Source organism: Rhea americana, unplaced genomic scaffold (genome assembly GCF_003343005.1).
Source record: "Rhea americana isolate MKP2758 unplaced genomic scaffold, rheAme1 scaffold_74, whole genome shotgun sequence".
In the NCBI taxonomy this organism is placed as follows: domain Eukaryota; kingdom Metazoa; phylum Chordata; class Aves; order Rheiformes; family Rheidae; genus Rhea; species Rhea americana.
In genome coordinates, this window is record NW_028186912.1 from 3024625 (window position 1) to 3049427 (window position 24803).

At 42.0% G+C, this 24803-nt stretch overlaps 1 protein-coding gene across 1 annotated transcript in view; it reads right to left on the bottom strand.

Moving 5' to 3' along the window:
- Positions 1-3255: 3255 nt before the first annotated feature.
- Positions 3256-24803, bottom strand: part of MAP1B (microtubule associated protein 1B) — a 69015-nt gene continuing 47467 nt past the window's right edge. The window contains exons 4-7 of the mRNA XM_085322057.1: positions 21692-21832; positions 10839-17649; positions 8851-9089; positions 3256-7737 (exon numbers count right to left, since the gene is read on the bottom strand). Of these exons, the coding sequence (XP_085178183.1) occupies positions 7582-7737; positions 8851-9089; positions 10839-17649; positions 21692-21832 (7347 nt within the window). The 3' untranslated portion in view covers positions 3256-7581. The remainder of the gene's footprint in view (positions 7738-8850; positions 9090-10838; positions 17650-21691; positions 21833-24803) is intronic.

The window sequence follows — 24803 nt, forward strand, 5'->3', positions numbered from 1 at the left end:
CCGGGAGGCACAGCCAGTGACCGGCCACGCAGGGGCGGCGCGGGAGAGACCAGGACAGCAGCCAGCTCAGTTTGCCTTACCTGCTTCTCGCCTTCCCATGCCAGAAGCAATATAGGCTTGACAGTCCCCACCTTGCACAAATACTGCACGCAAACACACACACACACATACACTTTCACAACCTGTTTTTCAGGTGCTTGCTAGACTACACCTAAAAGGCATTTGAAGACCAAACAGCAATTCCTCAGAGCGAAACGGAGAGCCCGGTAGCCCGCAGCCCTTGCCGTGAACACCTGGGGCTCACACGCTCTCCCGGGATAGCCGGCACCTGCTGCGACGCAGCTGGCRCCGCTTGGGCCGGCTGCCCAGGAGCTGCACGTTACCTCTCACCAGCTGCCGCTCAGCCGGGAGCCTGGGCGCCAAGGGAGCACAACGGGCGGGTGTCTATATGGGTGCGTACGCGCGTATAAAGAAAACGGTATTTTCTACAACTGCGAAACCTGCTGAGGCCCCCGGGGCCCGCTCCCGGCTCCCCGCTCGGTGCGAGCTCCCTCGGAAGCGCTGCGGCGTTCTGAGGTCTTGCTGCTCTTTGCCGCACCACCTCAGACAGCTGCTTAGATGTTTCTGCATGCGGATGGGACTGTCAAAATACTTCCTGGCRGGGACAGACCACAATCTTTCTCAGTGGTAACATTATCTCCTTTTTTTGGATCACCTCTCCCTCTAGAAATGTTCCTTCGCATCCTCTTTTCTCTTGTGACTACAGCTGTGATTGGGATCAAGGCTGCTGCGGTTGCTCCCTTGTCAGTTTACTTCTAAATCACAGGAGCGTATCTTTCATCAAAAAAGTTTTTGAATAATTTCCCTACTCGTTATCCAAGTGTCTGTACAGCTACAGGTGCAGGAAAAAATTCCCGGTGCGGGAAGGGCCGGAGGGATCCCGGCGCCGCGAGGGCCGGAGCTGGCGCCYGTAGCCGCTCGGGAGCCGCCCAGGGCAGTAGCCCGGGCTGAGGAAACCCTGCTCTGGCGCGGAGCCCCCCGGAAACACGCACAACCGCAGCGCCCGCGCCAAGCTCTACCCGCAGATCCTGCGGCACCAGCTAACTCCGCTGCAGCTCTTAAACCTTTCCGATAACCTGCGGTGCAGCCAGCGAGCGCCGAAGCGCGGCTGCCGCAGGCACGGGAACCGCAGTAGGGCCTCGTCGACCTGCACTTAGATTCCCAAAGCGAACTCCAGCCTTCGGCAGATCTCGTTTATTGCTGTTCCCGACAACTCGTTCCTTGAGCGCGTTCGGAAAGAAACTTTCGAGCCTACTGGTAACTGCCGCTATAACCACATCTTTGGAAACTGTGAACTCTTGTTGGAAATACTGACCTGCAGTCTAGGGGGCTCRTATTAAGTATTTAAGTGGGTTAGTGGTTTAGTTTACCCTCAGCTGTTCAGGCTGAGATAACATGACGCTTGTAAAAGCTCAGTTAAAATGAGTTTGTGAACCATAGCAGGTATGCACGACGTAACATCGGTGTACACAGAAATTGCTATGTATTTCTAGGTTTACTGGCATTAGGGGATGAGCTCCACCTCCTTCACTTCCCCACATCACTCGCAAGGACCGGGTGACGGGGCTGCAGCACGACGCGTAGATCGGGGCAGCTGCAGCCACCGTGCCAGCGCGGCCGCCCAGGGACGCTGCTGCCTCCTCGCCCGCTCCCCACCGCGGCGAAGCGGTGCACGGGGCGAGGGCCCCCGAGGGACAGCGCTGAGCCCCCCTCCAGCAGCTTGCCGTGCTTATTGGCTTGGTTCTTTAGTTCTCTTTGATATTAATGGGGGGAAAAGCACCATTTCTGGTGGAACAGGTACTGAGCGTGTTCACTGCCTGCTGCAGTCACAAAGCCTCCAGCAAGTCCTCCAGCAAACCGGAGGCGTCCGGGTTTTCTCCGGAGACGCTCAGCTCCCAGGGGGCTGGGATGAGCCCAAGGGAAACACACACAGTAGAAGGGAGGGGGATGGACCTCCGCGGCGGCCCCGCACCAGCCGCCCCGGTCTGCCCRCCTTCGCAGGGGGACGGTGACAGCAGGGCAGGTGGGCATCGAGGGGCGCGTCACGACCCTCCAGGGAGCTCAGCAGCCCTGCCTAAACACCAGGGTAGGGCTTGCTGCAGCCACAGGGCGTCACCACCGACATGGTTCAGGGGACCCCGCATCTCCTCTAACCCCATCCTACGCACCGTGAAAAAGCACCATTTCCTCCCAATCTTAGAATAGTAGAAATCAGTATTAAAYAACCTCCAAGTCTGGATGCCACGAAATAGACCTCTCACTTTAGGTGTACCCAGGAAGACTGAGGCACCATCAGTTTCCTGTGCCATCTGAAACCTTTCACAACCTGAAGAAATTTGTTCATTAACAGCACTAGGGGAAATAACAATTCTCCTGCTCAGCAGCTCAGYGCTTTCCTTTGGCCTCCGCCAGCAGCAGCAGAAGCGCTACAGACCGAGCCACGTCTGCAGTTCTACCTGTGCAAATCCAGAGTCTTTCTCTGCAATTACAGATGACCGATCAGGAGAAAAGTCTGACCYGGAACATTTTACACTACCACAATGGCTCAAAAAATCTTGACATAAATATATGCAGGAGTATCCTGAAGGTTCAAGATTGGTAGYGCTTGACTCCTCTCATCTGGCCTTTGTTTTGCTCTACCTGGCCATGCTCAGCCCAGTTCAAGCAGAAGCACAGCAGAAAATCTRTTAATATTGTTGGAATTTATGCGTGAAACTTCGGAAGTCAGAGACAGAGGAGGGCGCACAGAGGACGCCCATCCGAGGATGACGGCAGTCACGCAGTGCCGCTGCTTCCCCCCGCCCTGCGCCGCCCCAGCCTGTACCCTCTCCCGCGTGCTCACTGTCCCGCCGTCCGGCCGTCGCCGCCGGGAAGGCTGCAGGCGCTGGCTGCCCGCCCTGCCGGCGCACCGCCTGGGAACGGGGCGTTTTCTCATGCCGCTGAGGAATACAGAAACGAGAACAAAAAATAAAAGCCACATCATGGGACGTCATGGGAGTGTTCTACACCACAAGATAAAAGTCGTCATCTCCATTTATCTTCTGCTTGCTAAGCAGAGATTGGTTCTTACCTAGTGTTTAAAAAGAGTCACTGATCTTCTAAGGAAAACCCCATATATTAGAAAATCACGACTGAAGGAACGGGCAAACTTACAAATACATACATACACAAAGACAAGAAACGTGTCAACACCACTTTACCACTTTTGTATTTTATTGTGGAACTGAGTTTGTTTCCTTTACATCAAATATCCTCAATGGAAGAGGGGATATTGCACACAAATATCATAAAAGCACTACATATTACTTTCACTGGAAACTAATTTTCTACATTAGATATGACTGGATAGAATAGAAGTGATGCAGGATTATAAGACATAATACCATACACAGCTGCAGACTGACACAAACACCATTCAGAACAAGAGAGAGGAGGTGTGTGAGGTGCTTCTCAGCCAGCAACAAGACTGTTTCTTTCCACGGGTAGGAAGATAAAACGGCTGCATGCAAATGTGTGAAAGCGTACTTCAGATTTGCTCTTTTACAGTTGTGATTACAGCCCAGTCTTGAAGAGGAAGCTCCTGCCATCTGGAGCTCCTAGCTAGTCTAGTGCAGAGAAGCTTTTTCTTTTTTTTCTTCTTTTTTTTTCTTTTTCTTTCAATATTTTTATGCCATTGTTTAGTTATTTAGCTTTTTAGATTTTTTTTTTGTAAAGTCACAACAAACGGACTTTTTTTCTTTTTTTTTTTAATTTTAAATAGCAAACATTTTTAAACCAGGTGAATAATATAATTGCATTCTAAGAAATGCTTACCCCTAGTTGCTTTTAGTGTTTTGTTCAATTATGAAGTGAAAAGATGAAAGCTTACAGTTTCTTTCAAGTGTAAACATTATACTTCTTCCTTTTCTAATAAATCCAGACCAACAAAATTACTATTTCTCTCAAAACATCATCACTGAGCAAGAACCTCTGGCGACAGATGAACGAAGAGAAGCGTATGACAGAAATGTCCCAAATGCACAGTAAGTGCTCGTTGGAGCAGACTTGCTTGTGGTGGGAGGGATTGAAAATTCAATTAAAAATTGATTAAATCTTAGTAAATGAGTACCGGGACTCTCCTAAAATGCGTAAGCTATCATAGACAATTAAAAAAAAAAACATTCATATACACAGTTAGCTCCATTCACCACAGTATGTCAGGTAATCAAAAAAAAATCAAAAGTGATTTCTATGAAAGATGGAGTGAAAAGTAGCGGTCARTGAAGCCAGGCCCACCACAAGACTTGGAAAAGGCATGCAAGAGAGGCCCTGTTCAAGTTCAGGAGTGGGATGTGATCTCTAAAGTTAATTCTTCATTGAATTTTATTTAGCAGTAGAGTAATAGCACAAAGATCATGACTGGGGATGCTGTTATGGATAATACCACCATTTAAATGGAGTGTCCTTCACACTCAAATATTGAACCTTTATAATTAGAGTAATCAATATCAAACCATGCTCCTAGAAATCTATGCTGATCAACAGCACTCATCGTTAATGTACACGGTACATTTTGATGACTGTTACTAAACTAATTGTGCAGCACTAGGACTTGCACAGTTAGGTTAGTTCCACAGGCAGGAAAGACATTAAGGGCAAGAGGAGCTGATGGAGGAGTTCGTATCCGTATTACACCCAGGTGTGGTTGTCGTTTAAAAGGGAATGGATGGAACAGGCATTACAGTACCTCAGAACAGCCAGACTGGGTTTTTAATATCCTTGTAGCAGCAAAAAATGAATGTACCTTTTAAGATTGGCTGTAACTGCCTATTTTTTTTAAAAAAAACAAATACTTGAGCCATCACAAACTTACTTGGGGAAATTTAAGGCTTGATTCAAATTTCATTTACAGTAGGACCAAATAACTGTAACTTTCACTGATTGCAGTGAAATTGTTGCTGATTTACAGCAGCATAAGTGAGATTAGTCTCTGGACCACTGCTATACTTAAAACAGATTTTCTGCCAAAGCGGAGGTACAAACTGCTTCGGATTTTCTCAGAGAATCAGAAAATCTGTTCCCACCCACTCAAAGTTTGAAATCTTACCTATATAAGAAAGTAGACAAAGCAGAAAGAATTGTAGAAATAATACAACTATTCTGCCAAATATTTTGCCTGTAACTTTGAAGACTATGTATTACAAAAGCGATTTTAAGTAAACGATTATGAACYCAGCCAACGTTTGTTTTCACAATACATTTCCATCTGCCTTTTGTGCCATAGTCATTCTAAGTTATCCGTAAGGACTTAAAAGGTATAGCAATAAATAAAACAGCATTGCTAGAGATACCTAAAAAAGAAAGAAAACATTTAAAATTAATCAAAAACCCCACCAACTGACAAACAGTAATTCACAGCATTAAATGGGCCTTAGGAGCCCATATTTAAAGGGCCCTAAAGCAGTATATAAAAAAACCCTCATAAAAATTAGGAGTGCAAACATATACCTATTAAAAAAAAATCCTATCAATGCAAATTTGAAATAAATTATAAGTAAAGAAAATAAAACGAGGTCATAATTCACTACTTCATGAAACTTAATAACAGCCACAATGGTGAATCATAGAGACCAGCACATATCTCCATTTTGGAGGCCTTTACACCTTCTTCGTATTCAGATTCACAAACATCCTACAACGTAACAATATTTTCACTTGGGTAAAGCTTCTGAGACTAAAAAATCCAAACTGCCTTAAATTATGGAACTGTTGTATATGCTGTTCCTCTGCAAGTGAGCTAAAGAGGAAGGAAAGGAAGGGGGAAAGGAAGGGGGAAAGGAAGGGGGAAAGGAAGGGGGAAAGGAAGGGGGAAAGGAAGGGGGAAAGGAAGGGGAGATGTGACTTGTTTTAGCTTATCATTGCTTATTCTACCTTCCTTCAAGATCTTCCAAGGGTTGAGAATCTAGGTTATGTCCTTGTAAACATTAGGCAATCAGCTTTTCAAATCTCTATTTCTGTTATCATCAAGAGGTTAATTTTATCACCAGGGCACCCCCCGCCTCCCCCAAGGTATTGGCAGTTGTCTATTTTCAATAAATGTTACCGCAATATTCATTCTCACCAGAACCTTAAACAACATTATTCATTTATCTTATAAAACTACTAAAAAATTTTGCCTTCACCTGAAAATTTTTTCTTTGCATTTTCCTGTAAATGAAAACTTTTGTTAAAAATTCATCTATTAAAAGTTCACGCAGCACTAAAAAAAAGGATCTGTACATTTGTTCCCATATTCACTCTTAAATTAAACAAAATAAGATAAGACAAAGGAAGATTGAATACTGTACAGACTCGCAGGTGACCTTTCTCATCATCCTGAATGTTTCGCTAAGTTTTGCAACTCTGATACTGGACACCACTTCAATCTTGCTTCCACAGTACAAAAGAAGCTTTCAGAAAAAATGCTCCTCTTGCCTTGTTGAGCTGTCCGGGTGCATCAATGAAGTGACCACGTAACTAACGCACGTAATTCTTAGCACCAAGCCGCTTGACCAGTCAGATAGGCTTCTAGTACCACACATGCACACTCACACTTCTTTACTGGTGTAACTATGATCCTACACAGATGTTTTATAAACTTGCTGTCTCAACATTAAAAAATAAGTGCATCAAGTTTCTTTGTACATTCAAGTCACTTTCTAAGGCAAATTGTCTACTGTATGTACTCCCAACTGCTTTGGTATTTTGCTTCAGTTAATTGGCTGTTGATGTGGGTGTTTAAGCATGTGGACTGGTCAGTTGTGAGTTTAGTAAGTGGATTTTCACTGGGAGCATGCCTTAGACCAACATGTCTGCATGTGGAAAGAAAGGTTTTCGAATTCTGAACGGGGTTCAAACTGCTTGCATATTTGGTCTATGATTGTTATGGCATGTCAGTATGCAGAGTTCAAATTAAAGTGGATAACTGCTAATGAGTGTTTAGGTTGTATGTCGCTTCCTAGCCACATTCCGTTTCTTTTTATTTTCCAGCTAACTTAATTCTGTAAAGTAAGGACCCCCTTTGCAATAGCTCAGATTGACATAAATTTAAAAGTTTCTTTTTATGTTAGAGTATAAGCAGACTGCAGTAAGCGATACATCTATTGCCATGAGACTAATGCAGATCTAATTATTTATTACTTTCTCCTCCTACCCCTCTCTCTCTTTCTCTCTCTCTTTGTGTTTCTTTAGAGGGCAAATGCCTCTACCTGGCAGAAGTCAGTTGGGGTTGCTAGTGCATGGTTTCCAAATGTTCAGCGGAGATGAAACTGGATCTGTTTTTTCGCAGTAATTTGAACCCTAGTATGGGAATACTGTTATTTCCCTTAGCAATCAGCAAAGACGGAAAAATATTAGTGATTTGCATCACCTTGACACAGTATAGCATTTGGCAGGTATATAGTTCAGCAGTTGAAATAGATGAGTTGAATTTTTAGAAAAGGTGTTTTCAAATTGAAGAATTTCTGGAAACAAAGTTTAATGTTGTGGTGCATGGTCTTGTTCTTACAGTTCAATCTTGCATGCAGGAAAAGATTCATCTTGCATAACAACAGTGCTGCTGCTTGCCAAAACCATGATGTTGAGGTCCTGCTGTTTCTCATGGGTCTCTTGGTACCATTCCCTCATCACTTCTGAGTCATGGGTTGGGATTAAGGTCACCTACAACACAAAACAGGAGAACTCCTGAGACATGGACAGTGATAAGAAAAACATCTTTTCAGAAGTCCCAACCAGCAAATGTTCCCCTTTTGGAAAGAGTGGATCTTTATGTAGTAAATACCCAAATAAGTGAATGGGTAAGAGAAAATAACTATATGCAAAGATAGGATAAAATAACCAGAAGAAGTAGTTCATAAAAATAAAAACTCGTTTCTGTAAGATGCTGAGATGTAGTTTTCCAGAGAAGTAGCAGTCTTTAGTCTGCATTGGTATCTTTCTAGATTATGACAAAGATTTTTTATTTATGTGTTACATCAGAAGAGCATATGAGGTTTCCAAGTATACGTGATAACTATAAACTATGAAACATTCATTTTTTCTCTCGTGCTTACAAACTGCAAGGTTTCCAGACTTGGATCCTATATGGTATAGCAATAAGATCAGACAGTATTCAAATACAGTTAAGCCAAATGGCACTGCAAACCAGGAGTTCCCAACTGTTTTGGATTGAGTTTCACTCCCATTTCCTTCCTTAGACTTCTTGTTGAGGTCCCTGGAGTTTAAAGGGGATAAACTGCTTCTGAGACGTTCCTGGGACTGGCGGGGAAGGCTTGTTCGGGGTCATAGTTGTTGAAAATAATGCTGCAGTATGATAGTGCAGATGAGGAGAACGGTTTGGGGGGAGTGGAAGGAGGAGGTGATGTGCTGTGGGTAACCGTCCGTCCCGCCCTCTCCCCCGTGGCTGCTGGTTTTGCAGTGCTCACTAGAGAAGGAAGGGCAGCAGCACTGGCAGGGGCCCAGGACAACAGGCTGAACGGGCAGCTTGGGGGCAGTGAACGTGCCCAGCAGCAAACCATGCAAGTGCTGCTGCTGCTGTGAGGAGGAGGCAAGTCTGAGCCGGATCTGTGGCTGCTGTTTTRTTCTCCAGGAAGAGATTAGAAGAGTCAGAAATGGGTGCGCTGCCAGGTAAGGCCCACTCGAGGCTTCACCTGTGCGTCCTCTCAAATCACTAGTGAACAAGGCACCCTGGTTGCCACAGTCCGCCCTTGCTTCCTGCAGTTGTTTCCCGAGGAAGTTTAAATTTCCAGGTAGAAACAGTAGAGAAAAGCATACCTGCATGTTACTCTCCCACTGGGCCTTGCCCTCCAGCAGGGAGTCCAGAACTGCCCTGCTCGGCTCCTCGGCAGCAGCATCGTTCCCGCTCACCACATAGTAAGATGACCGGACCCTCTTGAAAAACTCAACATCGACATTCTTGCTGTTGCTGTGGTTGGGGATGTATACCAGATCCAAATACACCGGGGGTCCTGGGGGCACAGCTGTTGATTTTGTCAACTTACTGTTTGCAGGTCCTTAGAAAATCAAACAAGAATATATCACAGACTGGTTGAAAAGAGCATTTATTAATTACCATTATAATTGGTGATGTGATATTCCCTAAAATAGCTCATGYTGGCTAAGCGTCACATAGCTACAGCTCTACTTCTGTGTCCTCTGGAATAATTATGCTGTTACCCTCCTACATCTAATGACATGCTCCCGTTTAGTTGCATCTAAATCATGACTGTACTGGAAGGAAAAAAATCTGAATATATGTAACTAATTATATAATACAATAAAAATTCACTGCCACATTTAACCAGCAATTGACTGAGCCTTTCCCATTAATGTGCTACTATTATTCAACAGTTACTCTGCAGGGCTGTGATTACTAAATTACATAGAGTGAATGGGAGTATTATTTTCCAAGTTAAGCGGTACAGCTTTTGGAAAGACTGGGGTATACGTGATTATAGCACCACCCCAGCACTTTGCTCCTGGGGTCATACAGAAAGCCACGCAGGTTTGAAGCAGTCTCAAGTTTTGGGGTATCAGGGAGTAACGAGGTTTAGCAGCTGCTGATATGCCAGAATTGTTTTACAGCTACGGCAGGACGCTCTGATATGTGAGCAGAAGAGAGGAAAGAAGGATCTTGGGAGGGGGTAACTATGGTGTATGTTACAAAATCATCTTTTATCATGAAAAAATTTGTGATACATTTTTTCTGGCGTGTAGATACAAACAGTAAAAATAATACTACACATGAAATTTTATGTTTAAATGACAATATCAAGTAGAGCCTTGGTTTCAGCTCTAGCATATACCTAAGAAGTATGCTTCAAGGAAGACAAATCTAATACAGAGCTAAAGTGCTGGAGATGTATAAGGTATGAGGAACTATACCGCTGTTTTGAAAAGCATCTGTTAACAGAGACATGGACACTGGTGTAAGAAAGGAATGGTGAACAGCATAAATGGAGACGCYGCAGATAGCGGAATGCTGGTTGGCTTCCACTGAATCCTAGACCTGCTGCTTGCAACAAGCTTTCAGTAGAACACTGCTCCTRACAATGGCAAAAATCAAAGTATCCTCAAAATACTCTGTAACAAGACCTGCAGGAAACAACGTATTAGCACAATGCCTCCTTGAATAATCTAATTCATATTTTATTACTACTTAGTGTACACAACAGTCATTCAAAATGACATTAACTTCCGATATGTTTAGTCATCACTGCTGGCATAAGACTTTAACTGGATTAGGCGATGTACATGCTTTTGTCACTGAAAGTGCTCTTACTACTGTTTCAATTAAACAAAAATCTTTTTAAAACTAATCCAGCAAAGTAATGAAAACAGCCAATTCATATAGAACTTCCGCCTCTCACATTTGTTTTTGTAAGGAGTATTTTGTCTAAATTATTCTTATAATGAAAAGTGGCTCATTTCACTAATTTCACTTCACCTACAGCAGCACTTTCAATTATATTGACTGGCCTAACAATTTAGACAGCTAGTATTAAGCTTTTCATATTTGATGCACTTGCTCTAGGTCTTTACATCTGAGCAAATGGACACAAGAAGTCTCTCAAATTACAAAAGCGAATTCAGTGAATTCTATTAAGTGTGGCTGTTATATGCTGGATTTCTTTAAAACATGGACCTTTTTTGTGTGTGTGTGTGTGGGGGGGTGCCATGATCTCAGCTGATATAAAGGCAACCTGACATAACCGCAACCACTAAGAAAACCTCAACATTAGAGAGCTCTTATCTGTCTTTACCTGTAGTTGCAGTCTTCACTGACTTGGATGTTGTTGAATTTGCTGCATTCTTGGTGTCCTTATCCTTCTCTTCCACTCGAGGTTTTACTTCTGGATTTGAGATATTTTTGGTTGCCTTCTCAACAGACTCCTTCTTTTTTGGAGAAGCCGTTTTGGAAATTTTGTCTAAAGATTCTTTTACAGCTGGCTTTGGGGAAGCCACTTGTTTTGATTTACCATCACTTTTTTTAGCAGGAGAGGAAGACTTGGTCTTAGTACCCTGCTTTTTTGTTTTTGTCTTTTCTTTGAGGTCCTTCTTCAAAGGTTTGCCCAAGTTCTGGTCAATGGGCAAAGCCTCTGGATCCACCATGGAGACATCAGGGTGCCTAGGGGAAGGGCTGCGATCTTGCATTGGGACAGGCGGAGGATCGATGTGTTTGTATGTAATTGTCTTGTCCGTTGGAATGGTTTCTGACTCATCTTCAGAGTCAATGTTAGCATCCGCAGTGATGGAAGGGCACTCTTCTGTCTCGGGAGGAACATCCGAGTCAGTCTGAGATGGGGCAGATTCGCTTACTGATGTGGGAGGTGTTTCATCACACTGCCGTGCTGGCAGTTTTCCACCAGAAGGTGGCTGAGCTCCTCCAGATTGAGTTAATGGCTTTTCTTGATCTTGAGACTGTTCTTCACTTGCAAACCACTCTAGGGGATTTGGGTTGATGAATGAGGGTGAAAGTTCGGTTTTAGGGTGTTTATATTCGCAGGAGGACACAAGGCATAAATCAACATCTTGACGGGATTCTGCTAATGATTTTCCTGGAGTAAAATGTTCACTTGCTTCATAGGAAYAGCTAGTAGCTTCGGGTGACCTGGTGGTGGCTCTCCCAGTTGTCTCAAATGAGTAATCTGTATCTTCAGGTGACCTGGTAGCTTTTCCAGTTGTTTCATAGGAATAAGCCATGGCCTCAGGCGACCTGGAGGTTCTCCCTGTTGTCTCATAGCAGTAGCTAACAGCTTCTGGTGACTTAGTGGTCTTCCCTGTTGTATCAAAAGAGTAATCCACAGCATCAGGTGATCTGGTAGCTTTTTCAGTCCTCTCATACGAATAATCTGTGACCTCAAGCGATTTAGTGGTTTTCCCAATTATCTCATAGGAATAATCTGTGGCCTCGGGTGATCTGGTGGTTTTSCCTGTTATCTCATAGGAGTAATCTGTGGCCTCAGGTGATCTAGTGGTTTTCCCCATTGTCTCATAGGAGTAATCTGTGGCCTCGGGTGATCTGGTGGTTTTCCCTGTTGTTTCATAGGAATAATCGGTGGCCACTGGTGATCTAGTGGTTTTCCCCATTGTCTCATAGGAGTAATCTTCAGCCTCGGGTGATCTGGTGGTTTTCCCTGTTGTTTCATAGGAATAATCGGTGGCCACTGGTGATCTAGTGGTTTTCCCCATTGTCTCATAGGAGTAATCTTCAGCCTCRGGTGACCTGGTGGTTTTCCCTGTCATCTCATAGGAGTAATCCGTGGCCTCGGGTGACCTCACAGTTTTCCCAGTTATCTCATAGGAATAATCTGTGGTTTCAGGTGACATTGTAGTTTTCCCTGTTGCCTCATAGGAATAATCTGAGGCCTGAGGTGATCTGGTAGGTTTTCCAGTTGCCTCATAGGAGTAGCTAATATCCTCTGGTGATCTTGTAGTTTTCTCAGCTGCCTCATAAGAATAACTAAGTTCTTCTGGTGACCTGCTGCTTTTCTCTGAATCTTCTTTTTCTGGAGTGGCTAAAGGTTCTGGACTATGCTTTGTTAGTGGTTCTTCCAACATACCAGTCTGATAGCCAAACGCTTTGTCAGAGGATACTTGCAGTGACAACGATGATGCGCGACTTGCTGACATTGCTTCTGTGACTGCAGGAGGTGAATCTGGAAAACTAGGAGAGTACAGAGGAGAGGATTCCCTTGGAGTTAATGGAGATAGGTCAGACTTTGGTGACAGCTTTTCTCCCAGGCCCTGCATTTTTTCTGAGGTAAAAGAATGTAGTGACATATCTCTGGGTGGAACAGCACCTGAAAAAGGTTCTTCTGGCAGTGGTGAAGTTACCTGGGAAGGTGTATGAGCTGATGAAGTTGAGGATGAAGCTTCAATTTGAGAAACTGAAATAATTTCTGAAATATCCTTCTCCTGAGAGTAAGATGTTTGCTCAACAGGGGAAATCTTCCGCTCAAAAGTAGGCTCCTGTATATCTGAAGGGCTATAATCTACTTCAGTTGGTCCATTTTCAGATATATGATGAATACCAGTGCCTACCGTAGGATATTCTGGAGACTGTCTACTGAAGTCCATTGCTAAAGACTGCTCAGGGGACTCTTGACCAAATTCTACTGACATAGTTGACTGCTCAGGAGACCTAAGATCGTGCACTGGTGTTCTTGATTTTGCAGTTTTAGGAGAGAAATCTGGTGGAGAAATTGACATGGGCCGTGGGCACTCTTCCTTAGATGGAGACATTTCTGTTTCCTGAAATGTTGTTGGTGTTTGTACAACTGACACGGAAAGAGAATCATCAACTTCTGTGGAGTGAGGGGATCCAACCTCAGCATGCAAAGAAGGAGATACATCATCAGTAGTTGGTTCTGGAAACGAACTAGTAGCAACAGATGCTGTAGAGACAGAGGCAACTCCTTCTATATGGGAATAGGTATCTTCTGCTACAACCTCATCAACAGGTGTTGCAGACTTGTCAGAAACAGTGCCTTCAGAAATTGACATTTTGGTGTCTTCTTTTAAGGAACCAAACTGACCGATATCTATTTGAGTAGGTGAGAGATCACCTGCTAACTTCCGCTCATCCAAGACCAGTGAAGACTGAGAGCTGCTGGGCTCTGTATCCTCCATTTTCCTTTCTAAGCTGAAGCCTTCTTTAATTGCCATGAACTCTAGGCTTTTTTCATCCTGCTTTTCTTGGAAAAGGCCCACAGAGCTGGCTTCAGATGTTGGGCTAATCTGAACAGGTGATTTTTCCTTTTCAGTTTTTCCCTCAGAAGGACTTTCATAATCTCTGGTAGGAGACTTTGCTTCAGCACTCAAAAATGTGTCATAAGAGGTTTCTGAACCTATTAATGGTGGACTCCGTAAAGGTGAGAGAACTTTTTCAATAGGAGACTCTGAATCTGGCACCGGCTCATCCATAGGGCTTATTCTGGGTTTTGCAGACTCATCTTTGACTTCACTGAATTCAAAGCTAACTGGAGCTTCTGCTGACTTTTCAGTGAGTTCAGAAGAAAGCTGACTGGATTTTTCATCAGTAGGAGACTGATAATAAGGTGTGTGGCCAGCACTACCAGCAGCGGACTGTGATGGAGATGCTACTTCTAATGTTTTGTCTTCAGGGCTTGCACAATGCTCTTCAGCTACTTCTTGATGTGCATCAGGCAATGTAGTAAAGGAGACAGGCTCAGCTGAGACCTTGATCTCATCGGGAGTGAGGGAAAAGTTCACACTGCGTTCACTCAGTGGTGTTTTGGCAACTGGTGATGGAGGGGACAAACTYTCAGCTGGACTCTTGGTTGGACTATATTTTCCACCAACATCTTCTGGATAGGTTTCTTTGATTTCTAATTTGGCAGTGCCCTGGATTTCACTTTCTTTTTGCCGGTATACTTCTTGGAAGGCAGATTTACAGAATTTGTCTTCCTCTAATGAAGAAGGTGGTGAGATGGTAGAAGCAGAAGCATTATAGTCTTTACCTTCTGTGGCCTCTGTTTTGGATCCTTCAGATAATCCATTGAAAGCATCCGGAAGTGGAGAGAGCTTAGGTCTACCAAACTCTTGAGAGTACAGTGATGTCTCATATTTAGTAATGTTCACATACTCCTGAGAGGGTGACTCACTTTCCTCATTGTTAGTTTCATCACTCATGACATCCCGGGGTGTAGACATTTCATCCATTGGAGTTGGTTCACTGGATATTTCAATGGTAGACTGTGTATAACCTGAAGTAGCAGTAAATTCTTCAGGTTGATCTTCTCTATTTTCTTCATCAGAAACAGTGGCTTCACTTTCTGAACCACCAGGTAATGTCTCATCATGGATAGAAGAAGCTGGCTCAACTGCTGGAGACTGAGGTTCTGAGCGTTTAGTTGGTGTAATTATGAGTAGGCCATATTTATCTTCAACTTCACCAGCTTCTGCAGCTTTGTCTACCACTGCCATCACATAATCTTCTTCAGCTTCTATTTTTTCAGTCTCTTCTTCATCTCTGACATCTTCTGCTTTGTCTTCCTCCTCTTCTTCAGTTTCTTCAGTTTCTGCCTTTTCCACTGCTTCTTCCCTGTCTTCCTCAGCCCGTTCATCTGATGCCTCATAGTCTGCCTTTTCAATATATTTTTCATCTTTAATTCTAGTTTCTGCTTCAGCCAGTATTTCTTCTGAACTCTCTTCCACTTTTCTTACTTCCTCCATATACTGTTTTGTGGTGTCCAGTGGTGTCTTTTCCTCCTCATCTTCTCCTTGTTCTTCAGCTTCTTCTGTTTCTGCCTTTTCTTCATAGTCCCCTGCTTCAGATGATTCTTCCAAGCCAGTTCCTTCATCTTCAAACTTCTCATTGTCATCAACTCTGTGCTTTTCCACAGGTTCCAGTTCTTCAGGTGTCTGCTCACATTCACCCTCAGCTTCTGTGGTAGTTATGCCTTCATCAGAGGACTCGGCAGGTCCTTCATTATCTAATTTTTCTTTTTGGACTGTGCCTGTGAGTTTCAGTTCATCCTCTATGAGTGCAACTTGAGGTTTTGTTTCTTTTATTGTTTCTACTTCTTCAGCTTTTAATTCTTCAAAGTCCTTTGTTAAATCCTCTGGTGAAGACATGAGGGATCTCTCAGCTTCAAGTTCTTTTCCATTAGCTGCAATTTCTGCAGCTGCTATTGTTGCTACAGTTGTGGTAGCAGCTCCAACTGCAGCAAGGGCAGCTTGTGCTCCATTGACTTTGATCTCCTTCTTCACAGTCTTAATTTTCCCTTTTTCCTTTGGCTTTCCAGCAGGTACTGGTTCTTTCTTAGCAGGTTCCTCCTTCTTTTGTGGTTTAGGCTTTGCTGCTGGTTTTTTGGCTTCAGCTGAAGGAGTAGCTGTCTTCTTTGTTTCTTTAGGGAGCTTTTTGATGTCCTTTTTGGCTTCTTTTTCTTCCTTCTTAATTTCCTTCTTCTCTTCTTTTTTAACTTCCTTTTTAGCCTCCTTTGGTGGAGCTTCTTTCTTCACTTCCTTTTTAGCTTCCTTCTTCTCTTCCTTTTTCACCTCTTTTTTAACTTCTTTTTTGACCTCTTCTTTTTTGGGTTTTTCCTCTTTTTTGATGGGTGTTTTCTCCTCTTTTTTAGAAACCTCTTTCTTTGGTTTTTCTTTCTCCTCTTTCTTTTCTTCAGGTTTTGCTTTGACTTCTTTTTTCACTGGTTTCTCCTTTGCCACTTTTGGTTTTACGTCTGTAGCTTGTTTTTCAGCAGTTTCAGGTTTCACTAACTGCTCCTCTTTACTTGTTGCATCTTTTTCTGCCACTATAGGTTTGGTCTCCACTTTTGCTGGTTTCTCTTTTTTAACTGGAACTTTTTCCTTGCTTTCTACTTTCTGAGGCTTTTCTGGTGCTGGACTAGGTTTTGGTGGTTCCGGTGTTTCTTCTTTAGATTCTTTTCTGACTGTCTTGCTTGGTGGTGTCTTTGCAGCAGGCTTAAGGCTCTCCTTGCTGTCTGTTCGTTGTTTTAACTTTGCTTGTTTCACAGCTGGACTAGCAATGTTCCCAGTTAGGTCTTTCTGTGTAACCATTGGTTGTTTAAGGAAGTCTAAATGTTTGAGTTTTTCCAGTCCTTCTAGAATATTATATTGGGTACTGTTTCCAGGAAACAAAACTCGAATAATTTTTTCTGCAGGATTAGCTGGATGCCACACAATCAGGGAGGAGACAGAGGTGAAATAAGATAATGGAATATCTACTTCTTGGCCATTTGGTAGCAGGAATTCAGCTTTATCTTTGCTAGTACCACTCCACTGTTGCATAAAATATTGCATCTCTTTGCTGTTTTTAACAGGATTAAGCACATACATCTCCAGTTTGCCAACTCCCATTTTCTGAAATAAAATGATGGGGTCAATGGTATTTCCTACATTTCTAAAAAGAGGCTCAGGTTTCATAGACAATTTATTTAAATACTGGAGAGTAAAACAAGCTTCTTCTACACTCCTTTTTACTCTAAAGTTAGGATCAAGGTTCTTCAGATTTTCAGGAACATTGAGGAATACAACTCCTAAATCAGGGGAGATCAGATTTTTCATCCAGTCACTGTTGGTTGTAGATCCTTGGGACTGTTCCTCTTCTAATTCAGCTATCTTTCGCTGAAGCATGCTGTTGATTCCTGGCAGGTTGTCATCTCCAATGTGAGTGAGCAGAATGGAATCGACTCTGTCTAAATGCCGGATAAGTTTCCAGAAGCAAGATTTTCTTTCAGATCCTCCATTGATAAGCATGTTGAATCCATTCACTGCAAATAATGCAGAGTCCCCTCTTCCACCCGGAAAAATATAACAGCAGGGTTTGGAGAGTTTCAAAAAGCCTCCTGAGGTTGGAGGTTCCAAAATGTCAAAGGGTGATGGCACTTCTACTGATTCTGACAGATACTCTGTGAATTCAGAGAGTCCTTCCATTTCGGGCAATATGGAAGCTGAGTTGAGTTTAATGTTAATAAAGTCTTGAAGGTTGTGTCTGTCAAGGTTGGAATTTTTCCAGTCCCCTTCCTCAGGGCAGAAGAGAGTTAAGCTGGCTTTGTTGGCAGGATGTGTAGTGCTTAATAACTCACCGATCTATGGATGTAAAATAAAAAGACAAAAAGATGCAAGTAAATTCTTTTTTTTCTGACAATTAATGTCAAATTATAGCATCTCCTGACCAGATAAAACCTTTTTCATTCACTTTWGCGCTGGTGAGTACCAGTCATAGAAACTATGGGAACCTGTTGCTATAATTAATCCACTACTGTATTTTTTTTATTCACGGCTCCTTCCTCAATGCCCAGAGGAGGAAAGTACCCCAAGGTTTCCCTTTCCCTCCTCGATCCTTTATAGAAAGCTTTTGAGGACTATGGAGTTAACACTATCAGCAATGTCACTGTCTTTGCCATTGGCTCATGAGTCTCTACACTGCCCCAAACCATCCAGAAGAGCTGGCCAAACACCTAAGGGAAACTGCATACCCTCAGGCTATACCCGAAACCCAGGGGAGGCGGATGTCCCCTGGGGCAGGTTGCCTTCTTCGCCTCTCCTCACACGGGCTGTGCTCCACAACACCACTGTTATTTCAGTTCTTTCGGCAGTCTGGCTCTTGAAAAGCTAGCAGGAAATTAGGTAAACACAGCCCACTTCTACTTGCTCTTAACGAAGASACCACCAAATTATGTAAACCTCTTCTTTAAAAAAAAGTAATTCAGACATAAAATGTCAGTACAAAATATGCCTACACRGAATCTTGCAAAATACCACAACCTTCTTTGCCAAAACTCCGTTTTCAGTTCAAGCTATAAGAACAGTTTCCATAAAGATCATTTAGATTGTTACAGCTGAATAATTTGAAAGTTTTGGGCCACAAACTGAATCATCAAAAGAAATGGACATACACAAAATTAATATGCTCGTTTGCAGGTCTCTGTGAGTCTCTGCATGGTGTGTCTAGGTTTCCTTTTTTTGTGTTACATAATTTATTTTCAGCATTTACCAAAAATAAAACTCAATAAAGATGCAGTGGCTGTTATCCAAACAAAAATAATCCATTCAATACCAAAATGAAGTAGAAAATAAATATTTTTTTATGTTCCTTTGTCAGCCTTACTTAGTATCCAAACCATCTGACAGGAGTATAAATAAATCTTACCCAAATGTCAGACATAGCTTTGTCTGGAAAAGAGCAGAGAGAAAAACAGAATAGAACAAAACAAAATAAAAGGAGTAAATGCAGAATAGGATAAAAGATAAGGAAAATAGGAGAACCATTCCTATTGTTTATCACAGAAATAAGAAAAAAGGACGGAAAGGCAGTTAAGGGAGGACAGGCATCTTCTGTTAATGCTCAGCACAGACAACAGCTCTGAAATAGATTTAGGGTCTTGAGTGTACTCCTTATGTCGTATCTCTGKTCAGGGCTGAAAACATGTTATTAAAGAGAGACAAAAGTAGGACCATGATCTCTTCATTTGGGTGAATAAATCAAAGTCAGCTACATACATAAGGAGATAACTTGAGTACAGACCATTTTTCATGTAAGGCCAATTTTCCAGCAACATGAAGAATTACATGGTAATATATTGGACTACTGAATATATTGGGCCAAGGTTTAGGGTTAGTCCTATTCCATTTATATAATACTGTATTTCACTTTCTGCTTCATGCTTCTAGATTCTAAACTGTTTCCTCCTAAAAGTTGGCACGCATAACACAGACAGTATTAAGGCACTAGGAGCACAGACCGCTGAAAAGTTGGTGAAAAACTATTCCAAAGATTGTATTTCTTAGGAATAGCAAGTTCAGGAATGCCTCAGAAAAGTTTTTAATGGATTTGTATTTCAAACAATAACACAGTGAACATTGACACTTTCACTGCTGCAACTATTTGATAATGCTTTTGGACATCTCAGTTACATTATTACCATTGCATTGACTTCAGTAATGACTGGGAAGGACAAATGTGGCCCACTGTTGCTGTTCRTAGGTTTTGGGCCCAATACTAATCCCAGTTACTTCTATATAGTCTCACACAGCCTAAAAGAGACAGCAGAGTAGTAACTCATTATCTTTTGGTTGAAAATCACCCTGGGACCAAGGAAGTATCTTTAGTTGTGAACTTGATCATCTTTTGAAGCACTAAGACATATCCGTTGAGGAATTCTGAAGTTTTAAAGGTGTTATGGCTGGTGATAGCAAACACCATATGGCTGGTGATAGCAAACAGCAAGTTAACTGCACAGAGAAAATACAAGATTTTTTCATATCCAGGGAGCCACACAGGTATAAAGAACGGTTTTCATCCGCAAGCTGTCGCTGCAGAGGCAGGGGAATGGGATATCTTCACTGTTCTAGCACAGGAAAAGTTGAAAATGACATTTTTAGGCATTGCCTGCAGGAAGTTGAGGAAGTCRGAGATGGAAGTCCGAGCTGGACTCCATGAGACAATCCCCCAGGTGAAGGGAAATATTTATTTTGCTATATGTACATCCCATGACTGTAGTTCAGGTTCAGTCCAGAAAAATAAAAATAGATGGACAGCAGAAATATTAACTTCAACTAACATTCATCAAACTTACTGTGTTAATAGACCAGCAGAGCACAGGAATTTATTCTTCTAACCACTAGTTAGAAAACYACCAACTACTTTTTCTAGCACTGATTTCTAACCTTGTTTCTTATTTGTGGTCTCCTAAAAATTTCCCACTAATGGTATACTGACTCTTTAAGAAATTTCACATACACAGCCTGCAGCACAGCAAATACAGTCTTCGGTTGCGTAGTTACGTTTTGTGAAATCTTGTAGAAGCAGTGAACAAATGTCCAAGGCTTCAGAGACAATAAGCTGTAAGTGACCACATTAAAACCACCGTGCTGGCCGTTTGGTGAGCGTGCCGCCCCCAGCAGAGACCAGCCAAGCGAGCCTCCCCCACGATGGCAGAGCGTGCCCTGCACACGCACCAGTGCCAGCAGACCTTCAGCTGCTCTCGCTCATACGCCAACATCACTACTCCACTCCTCAGCCAACACTGCAGCTTCCTGACTGTCATTGTAGGATTTGCCCCAAGTTTAGCACGTAACTATAAAACAATTATGTCTTGTTAACTAGCCAGAGACGCAAGAAGCTGCAGTTTGCTATTTTACAGAACCGTAACTCTTCGAAATGTCAGTGACTTTCAGGGGACACGTCCCTTTCAGAGACCAGGGATATGGCTCTTGCCCTAGCTGTACCACCGTATGCTGAACAAAAGGCTTTGAGAATAGGATCAAATAGATGCAGTAAGGTTACACTGGGATTCCTTCAAACTCTGCATTTTCAGTGCTAAACTTTCAAATCCCACTCTACTGAGATGCTTGTAATTAAAYTCGGATACTAAAATCCCAGGGATGCAGCCATATAGTTTATTTAAATATATACTTTACACAGCAGCCAAATTAAGTGTGACAGCTTGTTTACTATGGGTTCCTGCCCTATGGGAGCTTTCAGACACAGTACATTAAGCAAGACAACAAAATAATAATTATGAAACAACTAACCATGAAACAAATGGCATTAAATACTGGTAGATTTCATGTTTTGATACTTGTATTTCTGGCATGTGAAAATCTCAAGATTTACAGAATTCATTGGCCAAATTTTAAATACTACAGCAAAGAAGCCAAGTAGGTAGGTGATAAAAAAACTACAGCCATTACAACAGACAGGCTCTGTCTTATTTAATGTCACATATCACTTAGCTGCCATCAGGCAAGAACTTTGTGTCASATTCAATTTGACTGCTTCGTATGTGCACCTTAGGTAAACAACCTGTATATTTTAAACACACTGATGAAGTGATGCTAGTAAAGATAAAGCTGAACTCTTCCTTCCATTGTTTAAAGGTTCCTTGGCTTTCTGTTTCTTAAAGTTATAATTTAATCCTCCAAATTAAAATGTTGTTCTTTTGTTAAGCAATTTACATCAAAACTAAAGTAAACTAAATGAATGTTTTGAAGGAAAGKCTATAACAAAGAGTAAGGAGCATTAGCATCAAGCTCTCCTTTCTAAATCTAACAGAGATGGCCATTTTTAGTCTTCTGAAAACATGTGCCACCACATGACAATGTATAGAAGACACTTTTTGGTACACACCTCTTGATCTGTGAAGATCTCAATGAAGTTCTGGAAGGAGAAGGACCCTGACTGAAGAATGAGTTCTCCTGTGTTTTCAAAGCACTGTCCAGTGAGCACAAGGAGCTTGTGTCTTGCAGCATCTGTGATCATTAAACGCACCTACAGTGAAGAAGAGAAGCGTATCAGTAACAGGAGTTACGATGCATTGCTATATTCCTCTGAGAGCATGCAGTTTACCTTGCCTAATTTAAAACCCATTTTGCACAAGAGTCTCCCAGGACTGATGAAATATTATCTAGTTACAGGGCTGTTTATGAAAGACAGACCAAAAAGGAGAAAAGGGGGCACAAGAAGTGACTAGAGAGAAGGTTCAATGAAAAATTCAACAAACGACATGGAAAAAAGAGCAAGGAGCAGAAGAGAATAAAATTTAAATGAAAAAATAATAATTATAATGAATAATACTTCTTGTATAACTCTTAGTGGATTTTAACAGTACTGTATCAGGGTCACCTTRGCTAATTGCCCCCCATACGGTAATGAGGGACAACTGTGTGTATCAGCCTCAGAACCTCAATTTTTGGAAGGCTGTTGTTTTTTTCCCAGTGTACAGCATTACTTGCCATGTAGTTGCAAAAATATCACTGAAAATAGCCACAAATCAAACAGAAAAAATGGCATATTTGGACTGTCGTTCTTTTAACTTGAATCATCTACAAAATTAAAGGAAATTCAACTTCACCACAACCATAAATTTGAACTTCAAGCACTCAGATACAGTTATATGCACCATTTACATCTCATGATGTCACTAACTACGGATACTGTAACTCTTTAAAATGTGCCAGCACAAGATCTTTTTTCAATACATTTAGTAAATTATGTGGATGCATGATGGGTCAAAGGAGATGGCTGCTGACCTTATTCTGCATTTTGAAATTCCTAAATATTTCAAAGTGTATTCTCTTTATTTTCCTTGACCCTCACTACAGCTAATAATTCCTGCTTCCCACCAGGGGAAATTTACTTGTATGCTGAATAAAATCCATACAGCTAAAAATCTTCTGTTGGCTGAAGTCACCTAAATCCAAACAAAACCCTTGCAAGATTATGTATTATTAAATAAACTTTTGAAAATATTTCCAAGGTCTTCTCCAAACTGAAGATCAAGGTAATGCAGTAATGCAGTAATTCCTCCATTCAAGGAGGATTAAGTTAAACCAGAAGAGGACACTGATTCCTGAATAAGACCATCCATGTATTAAGTCAAATGAGAACAGTGCACCTAGATCAACTCCACATGCAGATATTGCATCCAAACTCCATCTCCATGGAGATGACATAATCACCGCAGCTCTCCTAGTAAGCTGCTCTTTCAAATTTGTATATTGATTGTTAAGCAATCAATTGTTCTAAATAATTCCCTCTCACGCCAGGAAGGCTGAGCCAGGAAGGCTTGACCTAAATCTCTGCTCAGCAACTAAGATTGTTGTACAAGTAGAAAAGAGTACAGATCTGAAAGATGCTCCCAACTCTACAACATAGATCTTCATTTTTATTTTGTTAAATAAGTGGCCTTAACTTTGACCAGTGGAAAGTTCCTTTAATTTAAAGCAGACCTAAATGTTGGTTTATCGCTAATTGTGTTAGAYGATTAAAAATGCAACAATATCCTTGCTGGATCAAATCAGTCTATTCCTATTTCAAACAAGAACATAGATAAGTGCAGYTGGCTGTCTGATGTGTGTTGCTGAAATCTCGTCTGTTTTAGTTGTATTAAAACCATAAAAGAACTGGCGTCCTCTTCTATTTTTTTTCTGGTTGCTGGCAGCAGTTCTGGGCAGTCTGCCAACCTATGCATAAAATCGCCAGCTTTTCCAACAGCAAAATTACTTCCTGACTTGTGAAACACTGATATGTGACTGTCACATAAGTCCCTTTCAATCTATTTTATTAATTGATGGTGAAATAGGCTCTGAAGAGCTAGAAAACTATGGCAGGGAAAAAAAGTAAATAAATGCTTGCAGATCACAGAGTATAATATATAATATACATGGAAGAACTTCAAGAGACATATAAATTGTGCGTCTGGGTATAATGAAGGCTTCCTGGGAGACTACCAGAATTTTGTCAGCTGATTTCAAGACTATTACATTTAAGAAATGTGTTAAAGTGATCTTTCTGCTCAAGTTTATCCTTAGTTGAAGTCCAAAATTGAAATCCCAATTTGTTTAAGATAAGTGAACAGCAAGATGTAGCCTCAGTCAAAATTGTGTTAAAGACAGAACGTGAACAGACACAGGAGAGTAAGGAGATTGGAAGTTTCCAAGATTTATGGTATCATGTATTAAAGCAATGGAGTGGAGTCTTCTAAAAAAGGAAGTAACTGTTCAYGGGGTTTTAAGAAACTTGCTTTCTTTGGGCAGCTGTGATCTCTCTCCCTTTGGCCTTCTCTCCTTTGGGAAATACTTGGCAGCTGACTGAACATGACAGGAGCTTTGGGTAGAGTCATGCTCAGACAACCAACAGTATAGTTTTTACCAGCCACATTAGCAGTACTGCAATTTCTTTTAACRTCTTTGCGTTTGTTTTTCCTGAACTGATAAATTCAATTTCCTCTTCTGATGAAGTAAGAACTCCATGGTATATCACCGTCTCCCCAGATGCAACCTGGAAAACTCTTGAGATGAGAAACTAAATTTCCTACTTGTCTTAACKGGCAAAGCATGTCTATTCCAACCCCTGATTTAATTCCCCTGCCTCCTTCTTATCTCCTTTTTTGGCTGTTGTCCAGTGAGAGCCTGGCTTAGGCAGCCAAGGTAAATCTCAGCTTGCAACTTCTGGCTGTGACCAGTTTGGCAAGACAAAAACAAATAAAGATTGCCTCCCAAAGACTGAGGGGAGGAAATTAACAGTAACCTAGCCAAACATCTCCCAGAGCCAAAGAGTAAAGCTGGGGTTCAGAAGCCATTAATCGGTTTCAGACCATGTACTTCCACACGGCCATCCATCAAAGGAACGACAAGCAACAGCGACAGAAACAGCATTTCTGTACTTTTGGCCATGCCTTCTGCTCCCTCCACCACCACCCTTTTGCAACTCTTACTTTTTTCTGAAAGCCACTGTGGAT